Raw genomic sequence first — 19308 nt, 5'->3', positions numbered from 1 at the left:
AGCATGCACAAGTTTCAACAGCCGAATTGACCAAGCAGAAGAAAGGATATCAGAGGTTGAAGATCAACTCAATGAAATAAAATGAGAAGGCAAGATTAGAGAAAAAAAGCACAAAAAGGAATGAACAGAGTCTCCAAGAAATGTGGAACTATGTGAAGAAACATAATCTACCTTTGATAGGTGTACCTGAATGTGATGAAGAGAATGAATCCAAGCTGGAAAATACTCTTCAGGATATTATCCAGGAAAACTTCCCCAACCTAGCAAGGCAGGCCAATATTCAAGTCCAGGAAATACAGAGAACACCACAAAGATGTTGCTCAACAAGAGCAAGCCCAAGGCACATAATTGTCAGATTCGCCAGGGTTAAAATAAAACAGAAAATGTTAAGGGCAGCCACAGAGAAAGGTCGGGTTACCCACAAAGGGAAGCCCATCAGACTCACAGCAGATCTCTCGGCAGAAACCCTACAAGCCAGAAGAGAGTGGGGGCCAATATTCAACATCCTTAAAGAAAAGAACTTTCAACCCAGAACTTCATATCCAGCCAAACTAAGCTTCGTAAGTGAAGGAAAAATAAAATCCTTTGCTAACAAGCAACTACTCAGAGATTTTGTCACCACCATGCCTGCTTTATAAGAGCTCCTGAAAAAGTTACTACACATAGAAAGGAACAATCAGTACCAGCCACTCCAAAAACATACAGAATGGTAAAGAGCATCAACAAAATGAAGAATCTGCATCAACTCAAGGGCAAAACAGCCAGCTAGCATCAAATGGCAGTATCAAATTCACACATAAAAATATTAACCCTAAATGTAAATCGGATAAATGCACCAATCAAAAGGCACAGACTGGCAAATTGGATAAAAAGCCAAAACCCATCGGTGTGCTGTATCCAGGAAACCCATCTCACATGCAAGGATACACAAAGGCTCAAAATAAAGGGATGGAGAAAGATTTACCAAGCAAATAAAAAGCAAAAAAAAAAAAAAAAAAAGCAGGAGTTGCAATTCTTGTCTCTGATAAAATAGACTTTAAAGCAACAAAGATCAAAAAGACAAAGAAGGACATTACATAATGGTAAAAGGATCGATACAACAAGAAGAGCTAACGATCCTAAATATATACAGACCCAATACAGGAGCACCCAGATACATAAGGCAAGTTCTTAATGACTTACAAAGGGACTTAGACACCCACACAATAATAGTGGGAGACTTTAAAACTCCACTGTCAATATTAGACAGATCAACCAGACAGAAAATCAACAAGGATATCCAGGACTTAAACTCAGACCTGGAACAAGCAAACCTGATAGACATTTACAGAACTCTCCACCCCAAATGCACAGAATATACATTCTTCTCAGCATCACATCATACCTACTCTAAAATTGACCACATAATTAGAAGTAAATCACTCCTCAGCAAATGCAAAAGAGCTGAAATCATAACAAACAGTCTCTCAGACCACAGTGCAATCAATTTAGAACTCAGAATTCAGAAACTAACTCAGAACCGCACAGCTTCATGGAAACTAAACAACTGGCTCTTGAATGTTGACTGGATAAACAATGAAATGAAGGCAGAAATAAAGACGTTCTTCGAAACCAAGGAGAACCAAGACACAACATACCAGAATCTCTGGGACACATTTAAAGCAGTCTCTAGAGGAAAATATATAGCAATAAGTGCCCATGTGAGAAGAGTGGAGAGATCCAAAATTGACACCCTATCGTCAAAATTGAAAGAGCTAGAGGAGCAAGATAAAAAAAACTCAAAACCTAGCAGAAGACAAGAAATAACTAAGATCAGAGCAGAACTGAAGGAGATAGAGACACGAAAAACCCTTCAAAAAAATCAATAAATCCAGGAGCTGGTTTTTCAAAAAGATCAACAAAATAGACCACTAGCCACATTAATAAAAAGGAAAAGAGAGAATAACCAAATAGATGCAATAAAAAACGATAAAGGGGAAATCACCACAGATCCCACAGAAATTCAAACCATCATCAGAATATTACAAACAACTGTATGCACAAAAACTAGTAAACCTGGAAGAAATGGATAAATTCCTGGACACTTGCGTCCTCCCAAGCCTAAACCAGGAAGATGTCGAAACCATGAATAGACCAGTAACAAGATCTGAAGTTGAGGCAGCAGTGAAGAGCCTACCACACAAAAAAAGCCCAGGTCCAGATGGGTTCACAGCTGAATTCTACCAGACACACAAAGAGGAACTGTTACCATTCCTCCTGAAACTATTCCAAATAATCCAAAAAGAGGGAATCCTTCCCAAATCATTTTACGAGACCAACATCATCCTGATACCAAAACCCAGCAGAGACTCAACCAGAAAAGAAAACTTCAGGCCAATATCCATGATGAACATAGACGCAAAAATCTTCAATAAAATACTGGCAAGCCGATTGCAACAGTACATCAAAAAGCTTATCCACCATGATCGAGTAGGATTCATCCCGGGGATGCAAGGCTGGTTCAACATATGCAAGTCTATAAACGTAATTCACCACATCAACAGAACCAGAAACAAAAACCACATGATTATCTCAATTGATGCAGAGAAGGCCTTTGACAAAATTCAACAGCTCTTTATGCTAAAAACCCTCAATAAACTGGGTACTGATTGAACGTACCTCAAAATAATAAAAGCTATTTACGACAAACCAACAGCCAGTATCATACTGAATGGGCAAAAACTGGAAGCATTCCCTTTGAAATCTGGCACTAGACAAGGATGCCCTCTCTCATCACTCCTATTCAATACAGTACTGGAAATTCTAGCCAGAACAATCAGGCAAGAAAAAGAAATAAAGGGTATTCAAATAGGAAAGGAGGAAGCCAAATTGTCTCTATTTGCAGATGACATGATAGTATATCTAGAAGACCCCATCGTCTCAGCCCAAAATCTCCTGAAACTGATAAGCAACTTCAGCAAAGTCTCAGGATACAAAATCAATGGGCAAAAATCACAAGCATTCCTATACACCAATAACAGACTTAAAGAGAGCCAAATCAAGAACGAACTGCCATTCACAATTGCTACAAAGAGAATAAAATAACTAGGAATACAACTAACAAGGAATGTAAAGGACCTCTTCAAGGAGAACTACAAACCACTGCTCAACGAAATAAGAGAGGACACAAACAGACGGAGAAACATTCCATATTCATGGTTAGGAAGAATCAATATCGTGAAAATGGCCACACTGCCCAAAGTAATTTACAAGTTCAATGCTATCCCCATCAAGCTACCAATGACCTTCTTCACAGAACTGAAAAAAAACACCTTAAACTTCATATGGAACCAAAAGAGAGCCCGCACAGCCAAGTCAATTCTAAGCAAAAAGAACACAGAGGGAGGCATCACACTACCAGACTTCAAACTATACTACAGTAATCAAAACAGCATGGTACTGGTACCAAAACAGAGATATAGACCAATGGAACAGAACAGAGGCATCAGAGGCAACACAACATATCTACAACCATACAATCTTTGATAAACCTGACAAAAACAAGCAATGGGGAAAGGATTCCCTGTTTAATAAATGGTGTTGGGAAAACTGGCTATGTGCAGAAAGCAGAAACTGGACCTCTTCCTGACACCTTCCACTAAAATTAACTCCAGATGGATTAAAGACTTAAACATAAGACCTAACACCATAAAAACCCTAGAAGAAAATCTAGGCAAAACCATTCAGAACATAGTAGTCAAGGACTTCATGACCAAAACACCAAAAGCATTGGCAACAAAAGCCAAAATAGACAAATGGGACCTCATCAAACTCCACAGCTTCTGCAGGGCAAAAGAAACAGTCATTAGAGTGAATTGGCAACCAACAGAATGGGAAAACATTTTTGCAGTTTACCCATCTGACAAACGGCTGATATCCAGAATTTACAAAGAACTCAAACAGATTTACAAGAAAAAAACAAACAAGCCCATTCAAGAATGGGCAAAGGATATGAACAGACACTTTACAAAAGAAGACATACATGAGGCCAACAAACATGAAAAAATGCTCATCCTCACTGGTCATTAGAGAGATGCAAATCAAAACTACATTGAGATACCATCTCACGCCAGTTAGAATGGCGATCATTAAAAAATCTGGAGACAACAGATGTTGGAGAGGATGTGGAGAAACAGGAACACTTTTACACTGCTGGTGGGAGTGTAAATTAGTTCAACCATTGTGGAAGACAGTGTGGCGAATCCTCAAGGACCTAGAAATAGAAATTCCATTTGACCCAGCAATCCCATTACTGGGTATACATCCAAAGGACTATAAATTGTTCTACTATAAGGACACATGCACACGAATGTTCATTGCAGCACTGCTTACAATAGCAAAGACCTGGAATCAACCCAAATGCCCATTGATAATAGACTGGATTGGAAAAATGTGGCACATATACACCATGGAATATTATGCAGCAATCAGAAATGATGAGTTTGTGTCGTTTGTAGGGACATGGATGAATCTGGAGAACGTCATCCTCAGCAAACTGACACAAGAACAGAAAATGAAACACCGCATATTCTCACTCATAGGCGGGTGATGAAAAATGAGAACACATGGACACAGAAAGGGGAGTACTAAACACTGGGGTCTATTGGGGGGAAAAGGGGAGGGCCAGTGGGAGGCGGAGGTGGGGAGGGATAGCTTGGGGAGAAATGCCAAATATGGGTGAAGGGGAGAAGGAAAGAAAAGCACACTGCCATGTGTGTTCCTATGCAACTGTCTTGCATGCTCTGCTCATGTACCCCAAAACCTAAAATCCAATAAAAAATTTAAAAATAAAAAATAAATAAATAAAATAATCTTTTATATATTAAAAAAAAAAAAAAAGGACACATGCACACGTATGTTCATTGCAGCACTGCTTACAATAACAAAGACCTGGAATCAACCCAAATGCCCATCAGTGATAGACTGGACAGGGAAAATGTGGCACATATACACCATGGAATATTTTGCAGCCATCAGAAACGATGAGTTTGTGCCCTTTGTGGGGACATGGATGAACCTGGAGAACATCATTCTCAGCAAACTGACACAAGAACAGAAAATGAAATACCGCATGTTCTCACTCATATGCGGGTGTTCAACAATGAGAACACATGGACACAGGGAGGAGAGTACTACACACAGGGGTCGGTTGGGGCTTTAGGGGAGAGACAGCAGGGTGGGGAGTTGGGGAGAGATAGCATGGGCAGAAATGCCAGATATAGGTGAAGAGGAGAAAGGCAGCAAATCACACTGCCAAGTGTGTAACTATGCAACTATCTTGCATGTTCTTCACATGTACCCCAAAACTTAAAATGCAATTAAAAAAAGAAAGAAAGAAACAAACAAAAATACCTTAGTTCCTTTCTGAGGGGTAGTTATTGCTCTAGTCTAAAGCTTTTCACTACAAGTAGCATTGTAGGCAATTTGTTTTGTGACTCTATGGAAACCTTGTCACTCACAGAAAATTATCTCCCCACATTATCTGGCATTCTGCCAAAAATGATACTATTTTCTGTTACTGGATTTGCTGCTATCTGTCTTGTAAGCATTTTTTTTTCATTATTTTAGATGGAGTCTTGCTCTGTTGCACAGGCTAAAGTGCAGTGGCGCGATCTCAGTTTACTGCAACCCCCGCCTCCTGGGTTCAAGTGATTCTCCTGCCTTAGCCTCCCAAGTAGCTGGGATTACAGGTGCACACCACCATGCCTGGGGAATTTTTGCATTTTCAGTTGAGATGGTTCACTGTGTTGGCCAGGCTGGCCTCAAACTCCTGACCTCAGGTGATCCACCTGCCTCAGCCTCCCAAAGTGCTGGGATTATAGTCATGAGCCACTGTGCCTGGCCAGGTTTCCATTAACTTTTATAAAATGTTTTCATATGGAAAAAAAAAAATCCCAGCCTCTACAAGAAAAGCCACAATATTTTAACAAAGTAAGAGGTAAATGTTTCCTCTCAGGCATATATCCCTCTACGTCAATCCCCAGAGAAAACTCCCACAACAATGTTGTCCCTCCTGACTTTCCAAGAGAAATAAATCATATATCCACACAAAAACCTGCACACAGGTTTATAGGTAAGAGCCAAAAAGTAGAAACGACCCAAAAATCCACACACAAGTGAATGCATAAACGAACTGCAGCATTCATACAATGGAATACTACCCAGAACATTTTAAAACCCAACTATTAACACATAGATGAATCTCAAACACCACACTGACTAAAGCCAGGTTTTAAAAATGGGGCATACTGCATGTTTTCATTAAAAACAAAATTTAAAAAAATACAAAGTACAGTGACAGAAAGCAGATCACCACTGGTGGCCTAAGGACTGGGAAAGCAGATTACCAAGGGTTATGAGGAAACTTTCAGGGCCATAGGTGGTTCATTAGTTGATTCTGCTGATGATGTCACAGGTATACAGTACAGTAAGCTCCCCCTCACCCACAGTTTTGCTTTCCATAGTTCAGTTACCCATGGTCAACTGTGGTCTGAAAATATTAAATGGAAAATTCCAGAAATAAAAAATTCAATAAACAATTCAATTTAAAACAAGTTTTAAATTGTGCACCATTCTGAGTAGCATGATGAAACCTCACGTTGCCCCTTGTCCCACTTGAAATGTGAATCATCCCTTTGTCCTGCGTATCCACATTGTATATGCTACCCACCCCAAGAAGATGTAGTTATCAACATCTTCTTGGCTTCATGATCCAAGACCACCTAAAATAGATGATTCTCCTTCTGACATATCATCAGAGGTCAATAGTACCTAACGTTACGTTGCAGTGTCTACATCCTTCACCTCACTTTGTCTCATCATGCAAGCATTTTATTATTTCACATCATCACAAGAAGGGTGAACATAGTATGATATTTTAAGAGACAGCGAGAGAGACCATATTCACGAAAGTTTTATTATAGTATATTTTAAAATGTGCTCTATTTTTTATTATTAGCTATTGCTGTTAATCTCTTACTGTGCCTAACTTATAAATCAAACTTTATGACAGGTTTGTATGTATAGAAAAAAGCACATAAATATATAAGGTTTGCTACTCTCTGCGGTTTCACACATCCACAGGGGTATCTTGGAATGCATCTCGCATGTATAAGGGAGAATTAAAGGGAGACTACTGTATGTCTGCCAAAATGCATACTGTATACTTTAGATATATGCATTTATTGTCAATTACACCCTAATAAAGATGTAAAAAAAAAAAAACTTACAGAAAAAAGTCCTCTTCTTCATCTGAATCATCTTCCAAAAGATTTCTCTGTCAAAAAAAGAACAAGACTTGAGTTTTCAGATTCAGAGGGCTTATAAAATGTCACAGAGAAGTAATGAAGTAAGTTCTATACTAGTGAAATTTCTTAATACCAAGTGTCCATAAAGAAGGGAAAGTAATTACATATCCTTCACCTGACCTCATGTGATGGGTTGTAGTCAAAACATAGTCAAAACTTTGTTTTGGGAAGCTAAAAGATGTGAGGCATTTACAAACTTTGCAAAGAAAATGCTCATAATTCTAGAATCCTATAACTGACTAAAAAAGGCAGAAAGGTCGCTGAATCTGGTATGGGAGTGAGGAACTGCGGATAATCAGGAGGGAGCAAGTCCCCTCTCCTTCCTTCTGACTTCAGTGTCTGTCTATTGGCAGAACTTAACAGGGAGCCAGGTGGAAAGAAGAAATGTAGTTTGTGGATTCCAATTGCAGGATCAGAGAAGAGTATAGAGGGATAGTTTGGAGCTGAAGAGACGGGCTTAAAAACTGGCATGTTCTACTTTCTAGCTACTTTATTCACAAACAGCCCCCTACACAAATTTGAACTTCCAAACAAAACCAACTGTAGACTTTTACAACATACAATTTTCCTTAAAATGAGGACAGTCTCACCTTCTCCCCCAAAGGGGAAGATATAAAGCCCAAAAGGAGGCTAAAGAAGAGCAACACCCAGACCTTTTCAGACACACAAGAACTCAAACACTATACAAGTTGAGAATCCCTTATCCCAAATGCTTGAGACTGGAAGTATTTGAAATTTTGGATTTTAGAATATTTGCATATATATTAGGAAACATCTTAGGTATGGGACCAAAGTCTCAACACAAAATTCATTATGCTTCATGAAGACCTTGAATTTCAAATATACCTTACATACATAGCCTGAGGGTAATTTTGCACAATATTTTTAAATACCTTTGTGCATGAAACAAAGTTTTGACTATGTTTTGACTACCACCCATCGCATGAGGTCAGGCGTGGAATTTTCCATTGTGGCATCATATTGGTACTTAAAAAGTTTCAGATTAGGGATGCTCAAATGGTACCACTGGTTATAAGCAGAATAATGGCTCCCCAAAGATGTCCATGTTCTAATCATCAAAATCTGATTTTTTGTTTTGTTTGAGTCAGAGTCTCTGTCACCTAGGCTGGAGTGCAGTGGCATGATCTCGGCTCACTGCAACTCTGCCTCCTGGGTTCAAGAGCTTCTCCTACCTTAGCCTCCCAAGTGGCTGGGTGTACAAGGCCTGCCACCATGCCTGGCTAATATAATCACCAAAACCTGTGACTGTGTTACCTTGCACGGTAAAAGGGACTTTGCATATGGGATTATAGATCTTGAGAGGGAAAGATCATTGTAAATTATTCAAAGGAGCCCAATGCAGAGGTGGGGGGAAGGGAAGGAAGAGGGAGGGGGAGAGGGAAAGGGGAGGGGGAGAGGGAAAAGGGAGGGGGAGAGGGAAAAGGGAGGGGGAGAGGAAGAGGGAAAAGGGAGGGGGAGAGGAAAAAGGGAGGGGGAGAGGAAGAGGGAAAAGGGAGGGTGAGAGGGAAAAGGGAGGGGGAGAGGGAAAAGGGAGGGGGAGAGGGAAAAGGGAGGGGGAGAGGGAAAAGGGAGGGGGAGAGGGAGAGGGATATTACATTGATGGTTTTGAAGACACAGGAAGCCTCTAGGAGCTAGGAAAAGCAAGAAAACAGTTTCTTCCCCAAGGCCTCCAGAAGGAACACAGCCCTACTGGCACCTTGATTTGAGCCCATAAGCTCATTTTAGCCTTCTGGTCTCCAGAACTATAAGACAATAAATTTCTGTTGTTTTAAGTTTGTGGTAGTTTGTAACAGCAGCAATGAGAAATTAATACACTACTCATGTACCTTTTCTGAGGAAATTCCTCAAGGAATTACACTAGCCAAAAAGAAACTCAAAACAAAGATCTTAAGACTGAGGTGGATACAATCAATAAATCTAACACAATGTGTGGTCAAATCTAAATCATTGACAATAATGTGACTATAAATGATAAGTTAAAGCTTTTGAAAAAAAATACTATAATATTATAAAGAATATTATAATACTATAATATTATAAAGAAAAACTTAAAAAGAATCTAAATTTATCCAACAAAGCCCAGAAGCTGGGAGTGGGAAAGTGAAGTGAGGAAGTGAAAGCATTGCCAACATACTCATCTTGATGAGGAGTGGAATGGAGGAAGGGGAAACAGGACTAGAATTAAAAAGTAAAACAATGGAAATGGCTTAGTTTTTGGTATGTTGACAGAGAACACAGATTTACATTATCATTAAAATATAAAGTTAATAACAAAAGAGGGATGGAAGGAAGGAGGGAGGAAGGGAGCAAAATATCTAAATATCAAGGAGGGAGATGAGTAAAAATAATCAATCTAGCATAAGAGAAGGCATAAGGGAAAGGAAGGAAAATACAGGAAATATAATGAATATAACTATATCTAATCAATGTATAACATATGACATATACTAAAGAGTAAAAAAATGAAAGAAGGATGTATTCAATATTCATTTAACAAGTATTTTTGAACATCTTTTATGTGCTTCTATGTGCACTAAGTACTAAGCACCAGTTTTGAACAAAACAGGCAAAGTCTGAGCTCTTAGAAAAACAGGATTATGACGAATGCTATGCAGAGAATTAAAACAGTAATGGGACAGAAAGCAATGAGATGACTACCTGAGATTAGACTGTCATAAAAAATCACTCTGAAGAGGTGAAATTTAAGCTGAGATCCAAGTAACAAAGAGCCAGCCAAAGATCAGGGTGAAGAGCATTCACTGCTGGCAGGACTAACTGGCTAGCACAGACAAAGTCCAAGTGTATTAGTTACTCACAATAAATGAGACTGGTTGGAATGTCCCTATTTAATAACAAAAACCATATGTGCTTAGGGTTCAAAAACATTCTAGCCAATATCTGTTTACAAGAAATTCAACTAAAACAAGTATCAAATAAAGGATAAAGAAAACGGGGTAGAAAAGGTATCTCAGCAAATTCTAACAAAAAGAATGTTACAGTTAGCAATATAAAGAGGAATTTTAAGACAAAGCATTATAAAAATCAAGTAAGTTGATTTTCCAATGATAAAATAAATGTATAATCCATCAAGAAGATTTAATAGCAATGAATATTTATATACCTAACAATACAGATTAAAATATCCAAAACAAAAGCTGCTCAAACTGTAAGAAACAGGTATATCAAAATCATAGGGAAGATTTAATATACCCTTCAGAGATGGAGACACCAAATACAAAAAGTATCTAGAACTCTGAAACTAAACAACAAATTTTATTTTATTTTCCTTTATGGGTAAGCCATAAAGGAAATTTAATAAACCAAAAAATAGAAATTACACATCATGTTCTCTGACCATAATGTAATGGAAATTAAAACAAATAACAAAAGCAAGTTTTAAAATACTCTTCTCAGCTGGGTGCAATGGCTCACACCTGTAATCTCAGTGCTTTGGAAGCCAAGGTTGGTGGATGGCTTGAGCCCAGGAGTTCAATTTCAGCTTGGGCAACATAGAAAGATCCTGTCTCTACAAAAAAAAAAAAAAAATTATCCAGGCATGGTGTCTCATGCCTATAGTCCTAGCTGTTCAGGAAGCTGAGATGGGAGGATCTTTTGAACCCAGGAATTTGAGGTTACAGTGAGCTATGATCATGCCACTTTACTTCAACCTGGGTGACAGAAGGAGACCCTGTCGCAAAGAAAAACCTCACAAAAAACAAGAACACTCTTCTTATGAACTCTTATGTAAATGTAAATAAAGGTGATTAGACTATTTTGAAACGAGAGACACTGAGAAGATCACAGGTCAAAATCTGCAGAGTATGGCCACAGCAGTACTTAAAGGAAAATGGAACCTTAGATATATTTTGTTATGATCACAAAGACTGAAAATATATAAAATAAATATTTAACTCTTAATAGTTAACTCTTAAGGGGTAAGTTATTCCTAAGCAACACACAACTCTAGAAATCTGAACGAAAAAGATTAGCATATTTGATTATATAAAAATTTAAAACTTCAACATAAGACATCAAAAACAAGGTGAACAAACAAGCAAGAGACTAGGGAAAAAACATCTGCAATACACTTTAAGACAAAAGACCTGATGTCTGTATTATATCAAAAGCTTTGACAAACTAGTAAGAAAAAAAGACTTTATAGAAACACAAAGAACAGGAATACATAATTCCCAAGAGAAGACATGGTCAATAACCACATGAAATGTTAAAAACCAGTAATATTCAAGAAAATGCATTAGGTCATTTTTAAAATAAATACTGAGTGATATTTTAAAATAAATAGAGTGATATTTTAATATTGAGTGATAAATATTGAGTGATTTTTTCTTTTTTAGTATTTCAAATCACACTATTTACAAGTTTATCTTTAAAAAAACATAAAAGATACAGTAATTCAACCCAATTCAAGTTTTTAGCTAGCAAGTAACAGACAAGCATTACATTTATAGTTTATTTAGTTTACAGCTGGGCATGGTGGCTCATGCTTGTAATCCCAGCACTTTGGGAAGATGAGGAGGGAGGATCACTTGAGTCCCAGAGTTCAACACCAGCCTAGGCAACATGACAAAACCCCGTTTCTACCCAAAAAAAAAAAAAATAATAATAATAATAATAATTAGGCATGGTGGTATATGCCTGTAGTACACAGGCTATTTGGGAGGCTGAGATGTGGGGATTGCTTGAGCCCAGGAGGAGGCTGCAGTGAGTCATGATCATGCCACTGCATTCCAGCCTGGGTAACAGAGCCAGATCCTGTCTCAAAATGATGATAATAGTAATAATTTATTTGGTTTAGAGGATAATGATACTAAAAATAAGGTATGTTTACTATAATTGCACACTGAGAAACACACATGAAAACCAATGCCTTTTCATACATTCACTGAATAATAGGGATGCAGTGTCAAAGAATAATAGGACACAATGATATAATAATTTCATACCCACTAGGCAGGTAAGTGTTCGTGAGGATGTGGAGAAACTAGAGCCCTCATACATTGCTGGTGAGAATGTAAAAATTGTACAACCACTTTGGAAAACAGCTGGGCAGTTCTTCAAAAGGCTGAACACAGAGTTACTACAATACTCAGCAATTCTACCTTTAGATTATACCCAAGAGAAATAAAAGCATGTTCAAACAAAAACTTGTATGCTAATATTCATAGCAGCAGTATTCAAAATAGCCAAAAGTAGAAAAAAATCCAAATATCTATGAACTGATAAATTAATAAACCAAATGTGTTATATCAATATAAGGGAATGTTATCTAGCAACAAAAAAGATAAAGGCTGGGTGCGGTGGCTCATGCCTGTAATCCCAGCACTTTGGGAGGCTGTGGTGGGCAAATCACCTGATGTCAGGAGTTCGAGACTAGCCTGGCCAACATGGTGAAACCTTGTCTCTACTAAAAATACAAAAATTAGCTGGGTGTGGTGACAGATGCCTGTAATCCCAGCTACTTGGCAGGCTAAGGCAGGAGAATCGCTTGAACCTGGGAGAAGGAGATTGCAGTGAGCCGAGAGTGCGCCACTGCACTCCAGGCTGGGTGACAGAGTGAGACTTTGTCCCCTTTGGACAAAAAAAAAAAAAAAAAAAAAAAAAAAAGGAATGAAGCACTGATAAAAGGCTATATGTCATATGATTCCGTTTATATAAAATGTCCAGAATAGACAAATCTATAGTAGGTCTGCAGTTGCTTAGAGGCTGAGGGGATAAAGGCAAATGGGGGATGACTGCAAAAGGGTACAGCATTTCTTTTTGGGCTGATGAAAATGTCCTAAAATTGATTGTACTGATTGTTGCACAACTCTGTGAATATAATAAAACTCTCTGAATTGTACACTTTAAATGGGTGAATTGTATGGTATGTGACATATCTCAATAAAGCTATTACCAAAATGTATAATAGGAAAGCAGATCAAAACTTTTAAAAGGTTTTAAAAGTAATATATATTATTTGAACCAATCAGTTATCAAACGTCATAATGTAATAAACATTGAAAAGTGGATCTCTATTTAAACAGTCAATTTTGTTCAGTTCTGGTATCCGGTAAACTTTTTTAAAAAATAAATTACAGTAATAATCAATGAAGAATATAAGGAAAAAGTGATAAAATTACAGTCTCAGCAGTGGAACTTACTGAGAGTACATTTTAAATTTAACAATATATTCATAAAGCTTATTTATTTGCATTACTTTTTAATTTAAGGTTTATTATTGTTTTTCTTGAAGTAATTGTTCGTGACCTTGTTAACAGGGTAGGCTTTATGTACTATTTAACCTGATTTCCACATGTATTAAACTGGTACTTAATATCTAAAAATAATCATTGTGTCAATATTTTCTCAGGATTATGACCAATGTGCCATGAGACTGTGATACTGGTATATCATGCCCGGACTTGATTTTTAAAAAGCAATAGTATTCAAGCGACTATGTCCTTAGCAGTGATTCCACTAAGTGAACAACAAATTTATGTTTAGCAGTGACTATGAGAAAGAAATACAGGAGAACTTATGAAATATGAATCATTTAAGTTCAAAATCATGCAAAAATAAAACTTTAAAATTAATGAGATTTGTATCGATTAAAAATTATTAACTAATATTCTCTGGTATACTATACACTGAATTTGGCCACAACCTTCTCTGCTTTACATACATTTTTCAAAGTTAACATAGATTCTATGAATTACACACAAGTTCAGAGAGGTAATTTTACTACATACATTTCCATACTTGAATCCTCATCTTACAAAAAGGCAGGTGTGACTTAGAGGCTCTCTGTCCAGGACTGAGGTATTTACCTCACACATCTCAGATGTCAGTCAATGAACTGTGAGCATTTATTGATCATCTTCCAGGATATTAATGCTTTGCAAGCATCTCTGGATAAGTGACTAAACATTTCCTTGGGGCAATGCGAAAGAGGCTCAGATTATTCTAACTGATGATTTAAAAAATATTTGAACATGCTTTGTGTACGCTGATCACTGAATATTCATCAGGAGTCTTTAGTTAGCTTGTACTGGATGCACATTGATTCTGTGTTGTTTTACACTGAGTTCTTATATAGGTTCACAATTGCTATCATTTACTTTAACAAATTGACATTTATTCTCTGAACAGGTTTAGTATTTCTCCAAATCTTCTGCTTTGTAAAGACATGCTTTTTTTTTGAGAAGTAGTCTCACTCCGTCACCCAGGCCGGAGTGCAATGGCGCAATCTCAGCTCACCGCAACCTCTGCCTCCTGAGTTCAAGTGATTCTCCTGCCTCAGCCTCCCAAGTAGCTGGGATTACAGGCGTGTGCCACCACACCCGGCTAATTTTTGTATTTTGGGTAGAGACAGGGTTTCACCATGTTGGCCAGGATGGTCTCAATCTCCTGACCTCAAGTGATCTGCCCACTTCCGCCCAAAGTGCTACAGGCATTAGCTACCATCCCTGGCCAAGACATGCTTTTGATAGTAAATCTTGAGTGTATGGAATTCCAGCACAGATATGTCAAATTTTCTGAATCACTTTTGCTTGGAGGTTTATCTTGAAAGAGCCCCCCCCCGCCAAAAATAAATAAAGAGACCCTGGATTATCCCTGTGAGTGATTTCTCAATCCCTGATCATCCTCTGTCTTCTCTCTACCAGAGCCTTCCCAGTTCAAACAGACTTGGTTTATTTCCTCAAGGCATTTCTCAATTCCTTACATGGAGAAATAGCTCCAGCAGACACTAAGAGTTCACCATGGTGTGGAGGCAAAGATAGGTAACCAAAATTGTTGAAACTGCACCAGATGCTGGTAAGCAGTTGAAATTATGGCAAAGAAGGAATAATTGGATTTGGCAACATGAAATCACTGGTGACTCCTTAAAGTTTATTTTTAAAAGCTTGCTAGCAATTAGTCTATTGGTGCATTTTATTCCCCATTTAAAAAACAAACAAACAAACAGGCTGAGCCCAGTGTCAAATGTCTGTAATCCCAGCACTTTGGGAGGCCAAGGCAGGTAGATCACTTGAGCTCAGGAATTTGAGACCAGCAAAACCCCATCTCTATAAGAAAAACAAAAACTAGCCAGGTGTGGTATCGTGTACCTATAGTCTTTGCTACTAGGGAGGCTGGGGTGAGAGGACAACTTGAGCCCAAAAGGTGGAGGCTACAGTGAACCATGATTGCACCACTGCACTCCAGCCTCAATGACAGAGCAAGATCTTGGTCTCAAAAAATAAAAACAAACCATCAAAACCACGCAAAATCCAAAAAGCTGTACAAAGGGTTAGAATATGGGGAAGAAAAATGTTTTCTGCATTGTACTAAAGAAAATTTCTAAGTCATAAGATGGTGGATAGCGTGGATAATATGAAGTTCTGAGGTTGTCCAAAAAGAGCATGTAAAATGAAGTAGACTAAAAGCTTTGCAAGGGCACAGACTGTGTCTTCCAATTTTTAGTCCAGTGCCTAGCACATAGTAGGTGGCCAAAAAATATTTGCTGAATGAATCAAGACAAGAAGGGAAGGAAGGAGGGCTTCAGAATGGTGAATTAAAAAAGGTAAGAATGCAAATTCTTCCCCCCAATAAGTATGTATTGAGTACTCATTTTAAAAGTAATTGCCTACAACATTCATATAAAATGTCTTTCAGAATGCTGCATAATTTCTAGATTTATATTTGCACAGAATGTTCTGGAATAAACTAGAAACTGAAGCATTATATGAAAGATACTCTGGAACCTAAGATAATTATAGGTCTTGAGACCTTTATTTGTAATTCCAAAATCTACAAGCTTCTGAAAATCCAAAGGTTTTGGTGGAAAATCTGACCTGAATTGATGTTAGTTTTTTATACACTTTATTTGCATAGTTAGTTATAACTAAATATAGTCTTCAAGGAGAAATATTAATATTTTCAGAGGCACTAGTCCAGGCCCCAAAAATGCTGTTACATAATATGTTCTTAACTTTCTAAAATCTGAAAAATTCCAAATATATTCAGCTTCAAAGTTCTTAGTAAGATATTGTGTGTTCGTATAAAACTCCCTTTCAAAAACTAGAAAAAAGCTATGAGAATGATTTGATCAATAATGAAAGTAGAATTCTGAATTCAGTTGTGTCACCAATCTAAGTAACATGTTTTTTAATACATTTACTATGAAGAAAACAAATATGATTAGAATACAGTCATAAGCTTTAGATTTTTGTTATTATTAATTTTTGAGACAGGGTCTTATTTTGTTGCCCAGGTTGAATCACAATCCACCACAGCCTTTACCTCCCAGGCTCAGGTGATCCTCCTGCCTTAGCCTCTCGAACAGCTGGAACCACAGGCACGTACTACCATGCCCCACTAATTTCCAAAAAATTTTTGCAGAGATGGGGTTTCCCCATGTTGTCCAAGATGGTCTCAAACTTCTGAACTCAAGCTATACTGCCTCAGCATCCCAAGTGCTGTGATTGTAAGCAAGAACAACCACATCCAGCTGCTTTTTTTCTATTATTTACAAAGTGAATGAAAACATATTTTGAATCTTTTAAAGCTTAAGATTCTGAACTTACCCTTTCACTTTTCACAGAACCTGTGACATCATCATCATTGAGGTGGCGCTTAAACTTGGGAGGCATATTTTTTCCTTGTGAAATACTTTTCACTTCTCAGCAGAATAGTCACCGCCTTAAAGGGAAAATAAATTTCATCAGATTTGAGACTTTGGGGTATAAGGTACTTAAAACAGGATAAAAGACCCTGTACGATGGGGACTCCCTCATTTTTCTGACTTTAATTCCTCCCCTCTCACTTGTTCCACTACAGTGACTGGAGGCTCCATGCTAGACCTCAATACGTAAGAAATAGTTAAAACTATGAGAAAATGGATGTAACTGCCCTAAGAGAACATGTATAAGATATGAGACTTATGATTTTTATAAAATGAAAGAGCAGAGAATAGAAGGAAGATGTCTCCGTGAGCAATTTAAAGTTGGAATCAGAAGACAAGAGAACATGTCTATTTTTCTCACTTTTAGTTGGTTGCTTAAGCAATGATTTGGTTTCCTCATGTGTAAAATAGTGATTTTCAGGCTTCTGCACAGAGTTGGGATGGTCAAATCAGATAATACATGCAAAAATATTCTGCAAACTATAATGTCCCATTGATGCTCCATTAAAAGGGGTAAGTTCGGTAATATTGTGATTTATAAAATGTATTTATTTGGTCTTAATCCCCATTTCCTGACATATCCTCGGAATCCCTGCAGTGATGTGTCCTGTGTATGCTAATAAGACGACTGGTAGCTTAGCCCCTAGATATATTCAAGATGGGAGGCTGGTCACAGAAAAACCTAGGCATGATTAGAAGACTGGGACTTTTCAGTCCCACCTGCTAGCCTCCTGGGAAGGGAGGCAGCCTCAAGGTTGAACTGATTTCCAATGGCCAATGATGTAATCGATCATGTCTACTAATGAAGACTCCATAAAACCCAAAAAGGACAGGGTTCAGAGGGCTTCCTGATAACTGAACAAGTAGAGGGTTCCTGGATGGTGGCACACCTGGAGAGGGCATGGAAGCTCTGTACCCCCTGCCCTATGCACCTCTTCAATCTGGCTGTTGATCTCTATTTTTTTGTAATATCCTTTATAATAAACCAGTAAATAAAGTGTTTCTCTGAATTCTGTGAGCCACTCTAGCAAATAAATTGAAGACAAGGAATTTGGGGAACTCTGATTTATAGCCAGTTACTGGAAGCACAGGTAAAAACACCTGGAACTTGTGATGGGCACTCGAGGTGCAGAGGAATGTTGCAAGATTAAGCCCTCAACCTGCAGAATCTGATGCTATCTCTAGGTATAAAGTACCAATTGAATTAGAGGACACCCAGCTGGAGAACCTGATGCAGAATTGCCTACTTGCTCATGAGGAGAAATCTTTTTGGGGTCAGAGGAGTATTCTCTGTTGAGAGAGACTAGGAGAAATTCAGTTTTTCTTTCATCAAAACAACTGGATTAAACAAAGCTAGTTTTCTTTACTACAGAATGACTCAAATCCTCTTACATGCTAAATGCATTGTGACTTTCTAGGAAAATGCTTGCATATGCAACATATTAAAATTTTTTTTAAGAAAAAGTTGTTCTATGCAAATAATGAATTTTCAGTATTTTGGACTAGATGGTAGATGAATACCCAGCAATTAAGGATAGCTCAGAAATACTGAATGTTTTACTATATGCTAGGCACTGTGCTCAGTGATACACATGCATTTTCTTTTAGTCTTTATGATGCTTCTTTGAAGTAGGCACTAAGAAACTAGTAGAAAACTAAAGTTTAGTAACGATAATGTTAGTCACTACACTCATTGAAACGGCAGAGATACAGGCCTAAATCAATCAATGGCAATCCATTATCAGTTTTAATTATTTGTTCAATTAGTTGCCCATCAGGTTTACAGAATTCTGTTCTAGAGAGACTCATTTTCCGGTAACAACCCAATAGTCCTGTTTCCTTGCCCACAAGAAGCAGCATTTAGACCTTTAAATTACGTAAAATTAGACATCAGAAAGAATAACCCCAAAGTCTGGTTTCCTAAACCAAATAAAAGTAATATTTTAAGTTAGCTACTTGTCAAAACAAATGGACACAAACACTCTTCTTTGATAAGAAATGCTTCCAAATCAGAAATTATTCACTTGTAACAAAAAACAAACTCTTGCTGCCTAACAGCTCTTGAGTTCTTGGTTCCACAGTATTTGTCACATACATCTGGCCCTTTTATTCCTCACACTTTGATTTCAGAATAATTCATTTATGCAGAAATGTAACAGAATGCATGGAAAAAACAGATGACAAAGCAAATTACTGAAGAACTTGTGCTTTTAACTATATCTGTATTTAGATTTTAACCCCATGCATAGAGGCTGCCTCAACACCCCAAAGCAAACA

At 37.7% G+C, this 19308-nt stretch overlaps 1 protein-coding gene across 3 annotated transcripts in view; it reads right to left on the bottom strand.

Annotated features, from left to right (window-relative positions):
• Positions 1-19308, bottom strand: part of VAMP4 (vesicle associated membrane protein 4) — a 53911-nt gene that overhangs the window by 33268 nt on the left and 1335 nt on the right. For all 3 annotated transcript variants that reach the window (XR_004736608.3, XM_002760368.7, XM_054247819.2), the window contains exons 2-3: positions 16934-17048; positions 7269-7315 (exon numbers count right to left, since the gene is read on the bottom strand). Coding sequence is in view for 2 of the 3 variants with exons in the window: in XM_002760368.7 (XP_002760414.1) it covers positions 7269-7315; positions 16934-16999 (113 nt within the window). In the remaining variant the exon portion in view is untranslated. The remainder of the gene's footprint in view (positions 1-7268; positions 7316-16933; positions 17049-19308) is intronic.

Source organism: Callithrix jacchus, chromosome 18 (assembly GCF_049354715.1).
Source record: "Callithrix jacchus isolate 240 chromosome 18, calJac240_pri, whole genome shotgun sequence".
Taxonomy (NCBI): Eukaryota; Metazoa; Chordata; class Mammalia; order Primates; family Cebidae; genus Callithrix; species Callithrix jacchus.
Note: the sequence above shows the minus strand (reverse complement) of the source record. Positions and strands in the feature narration are given on the sequence as shown.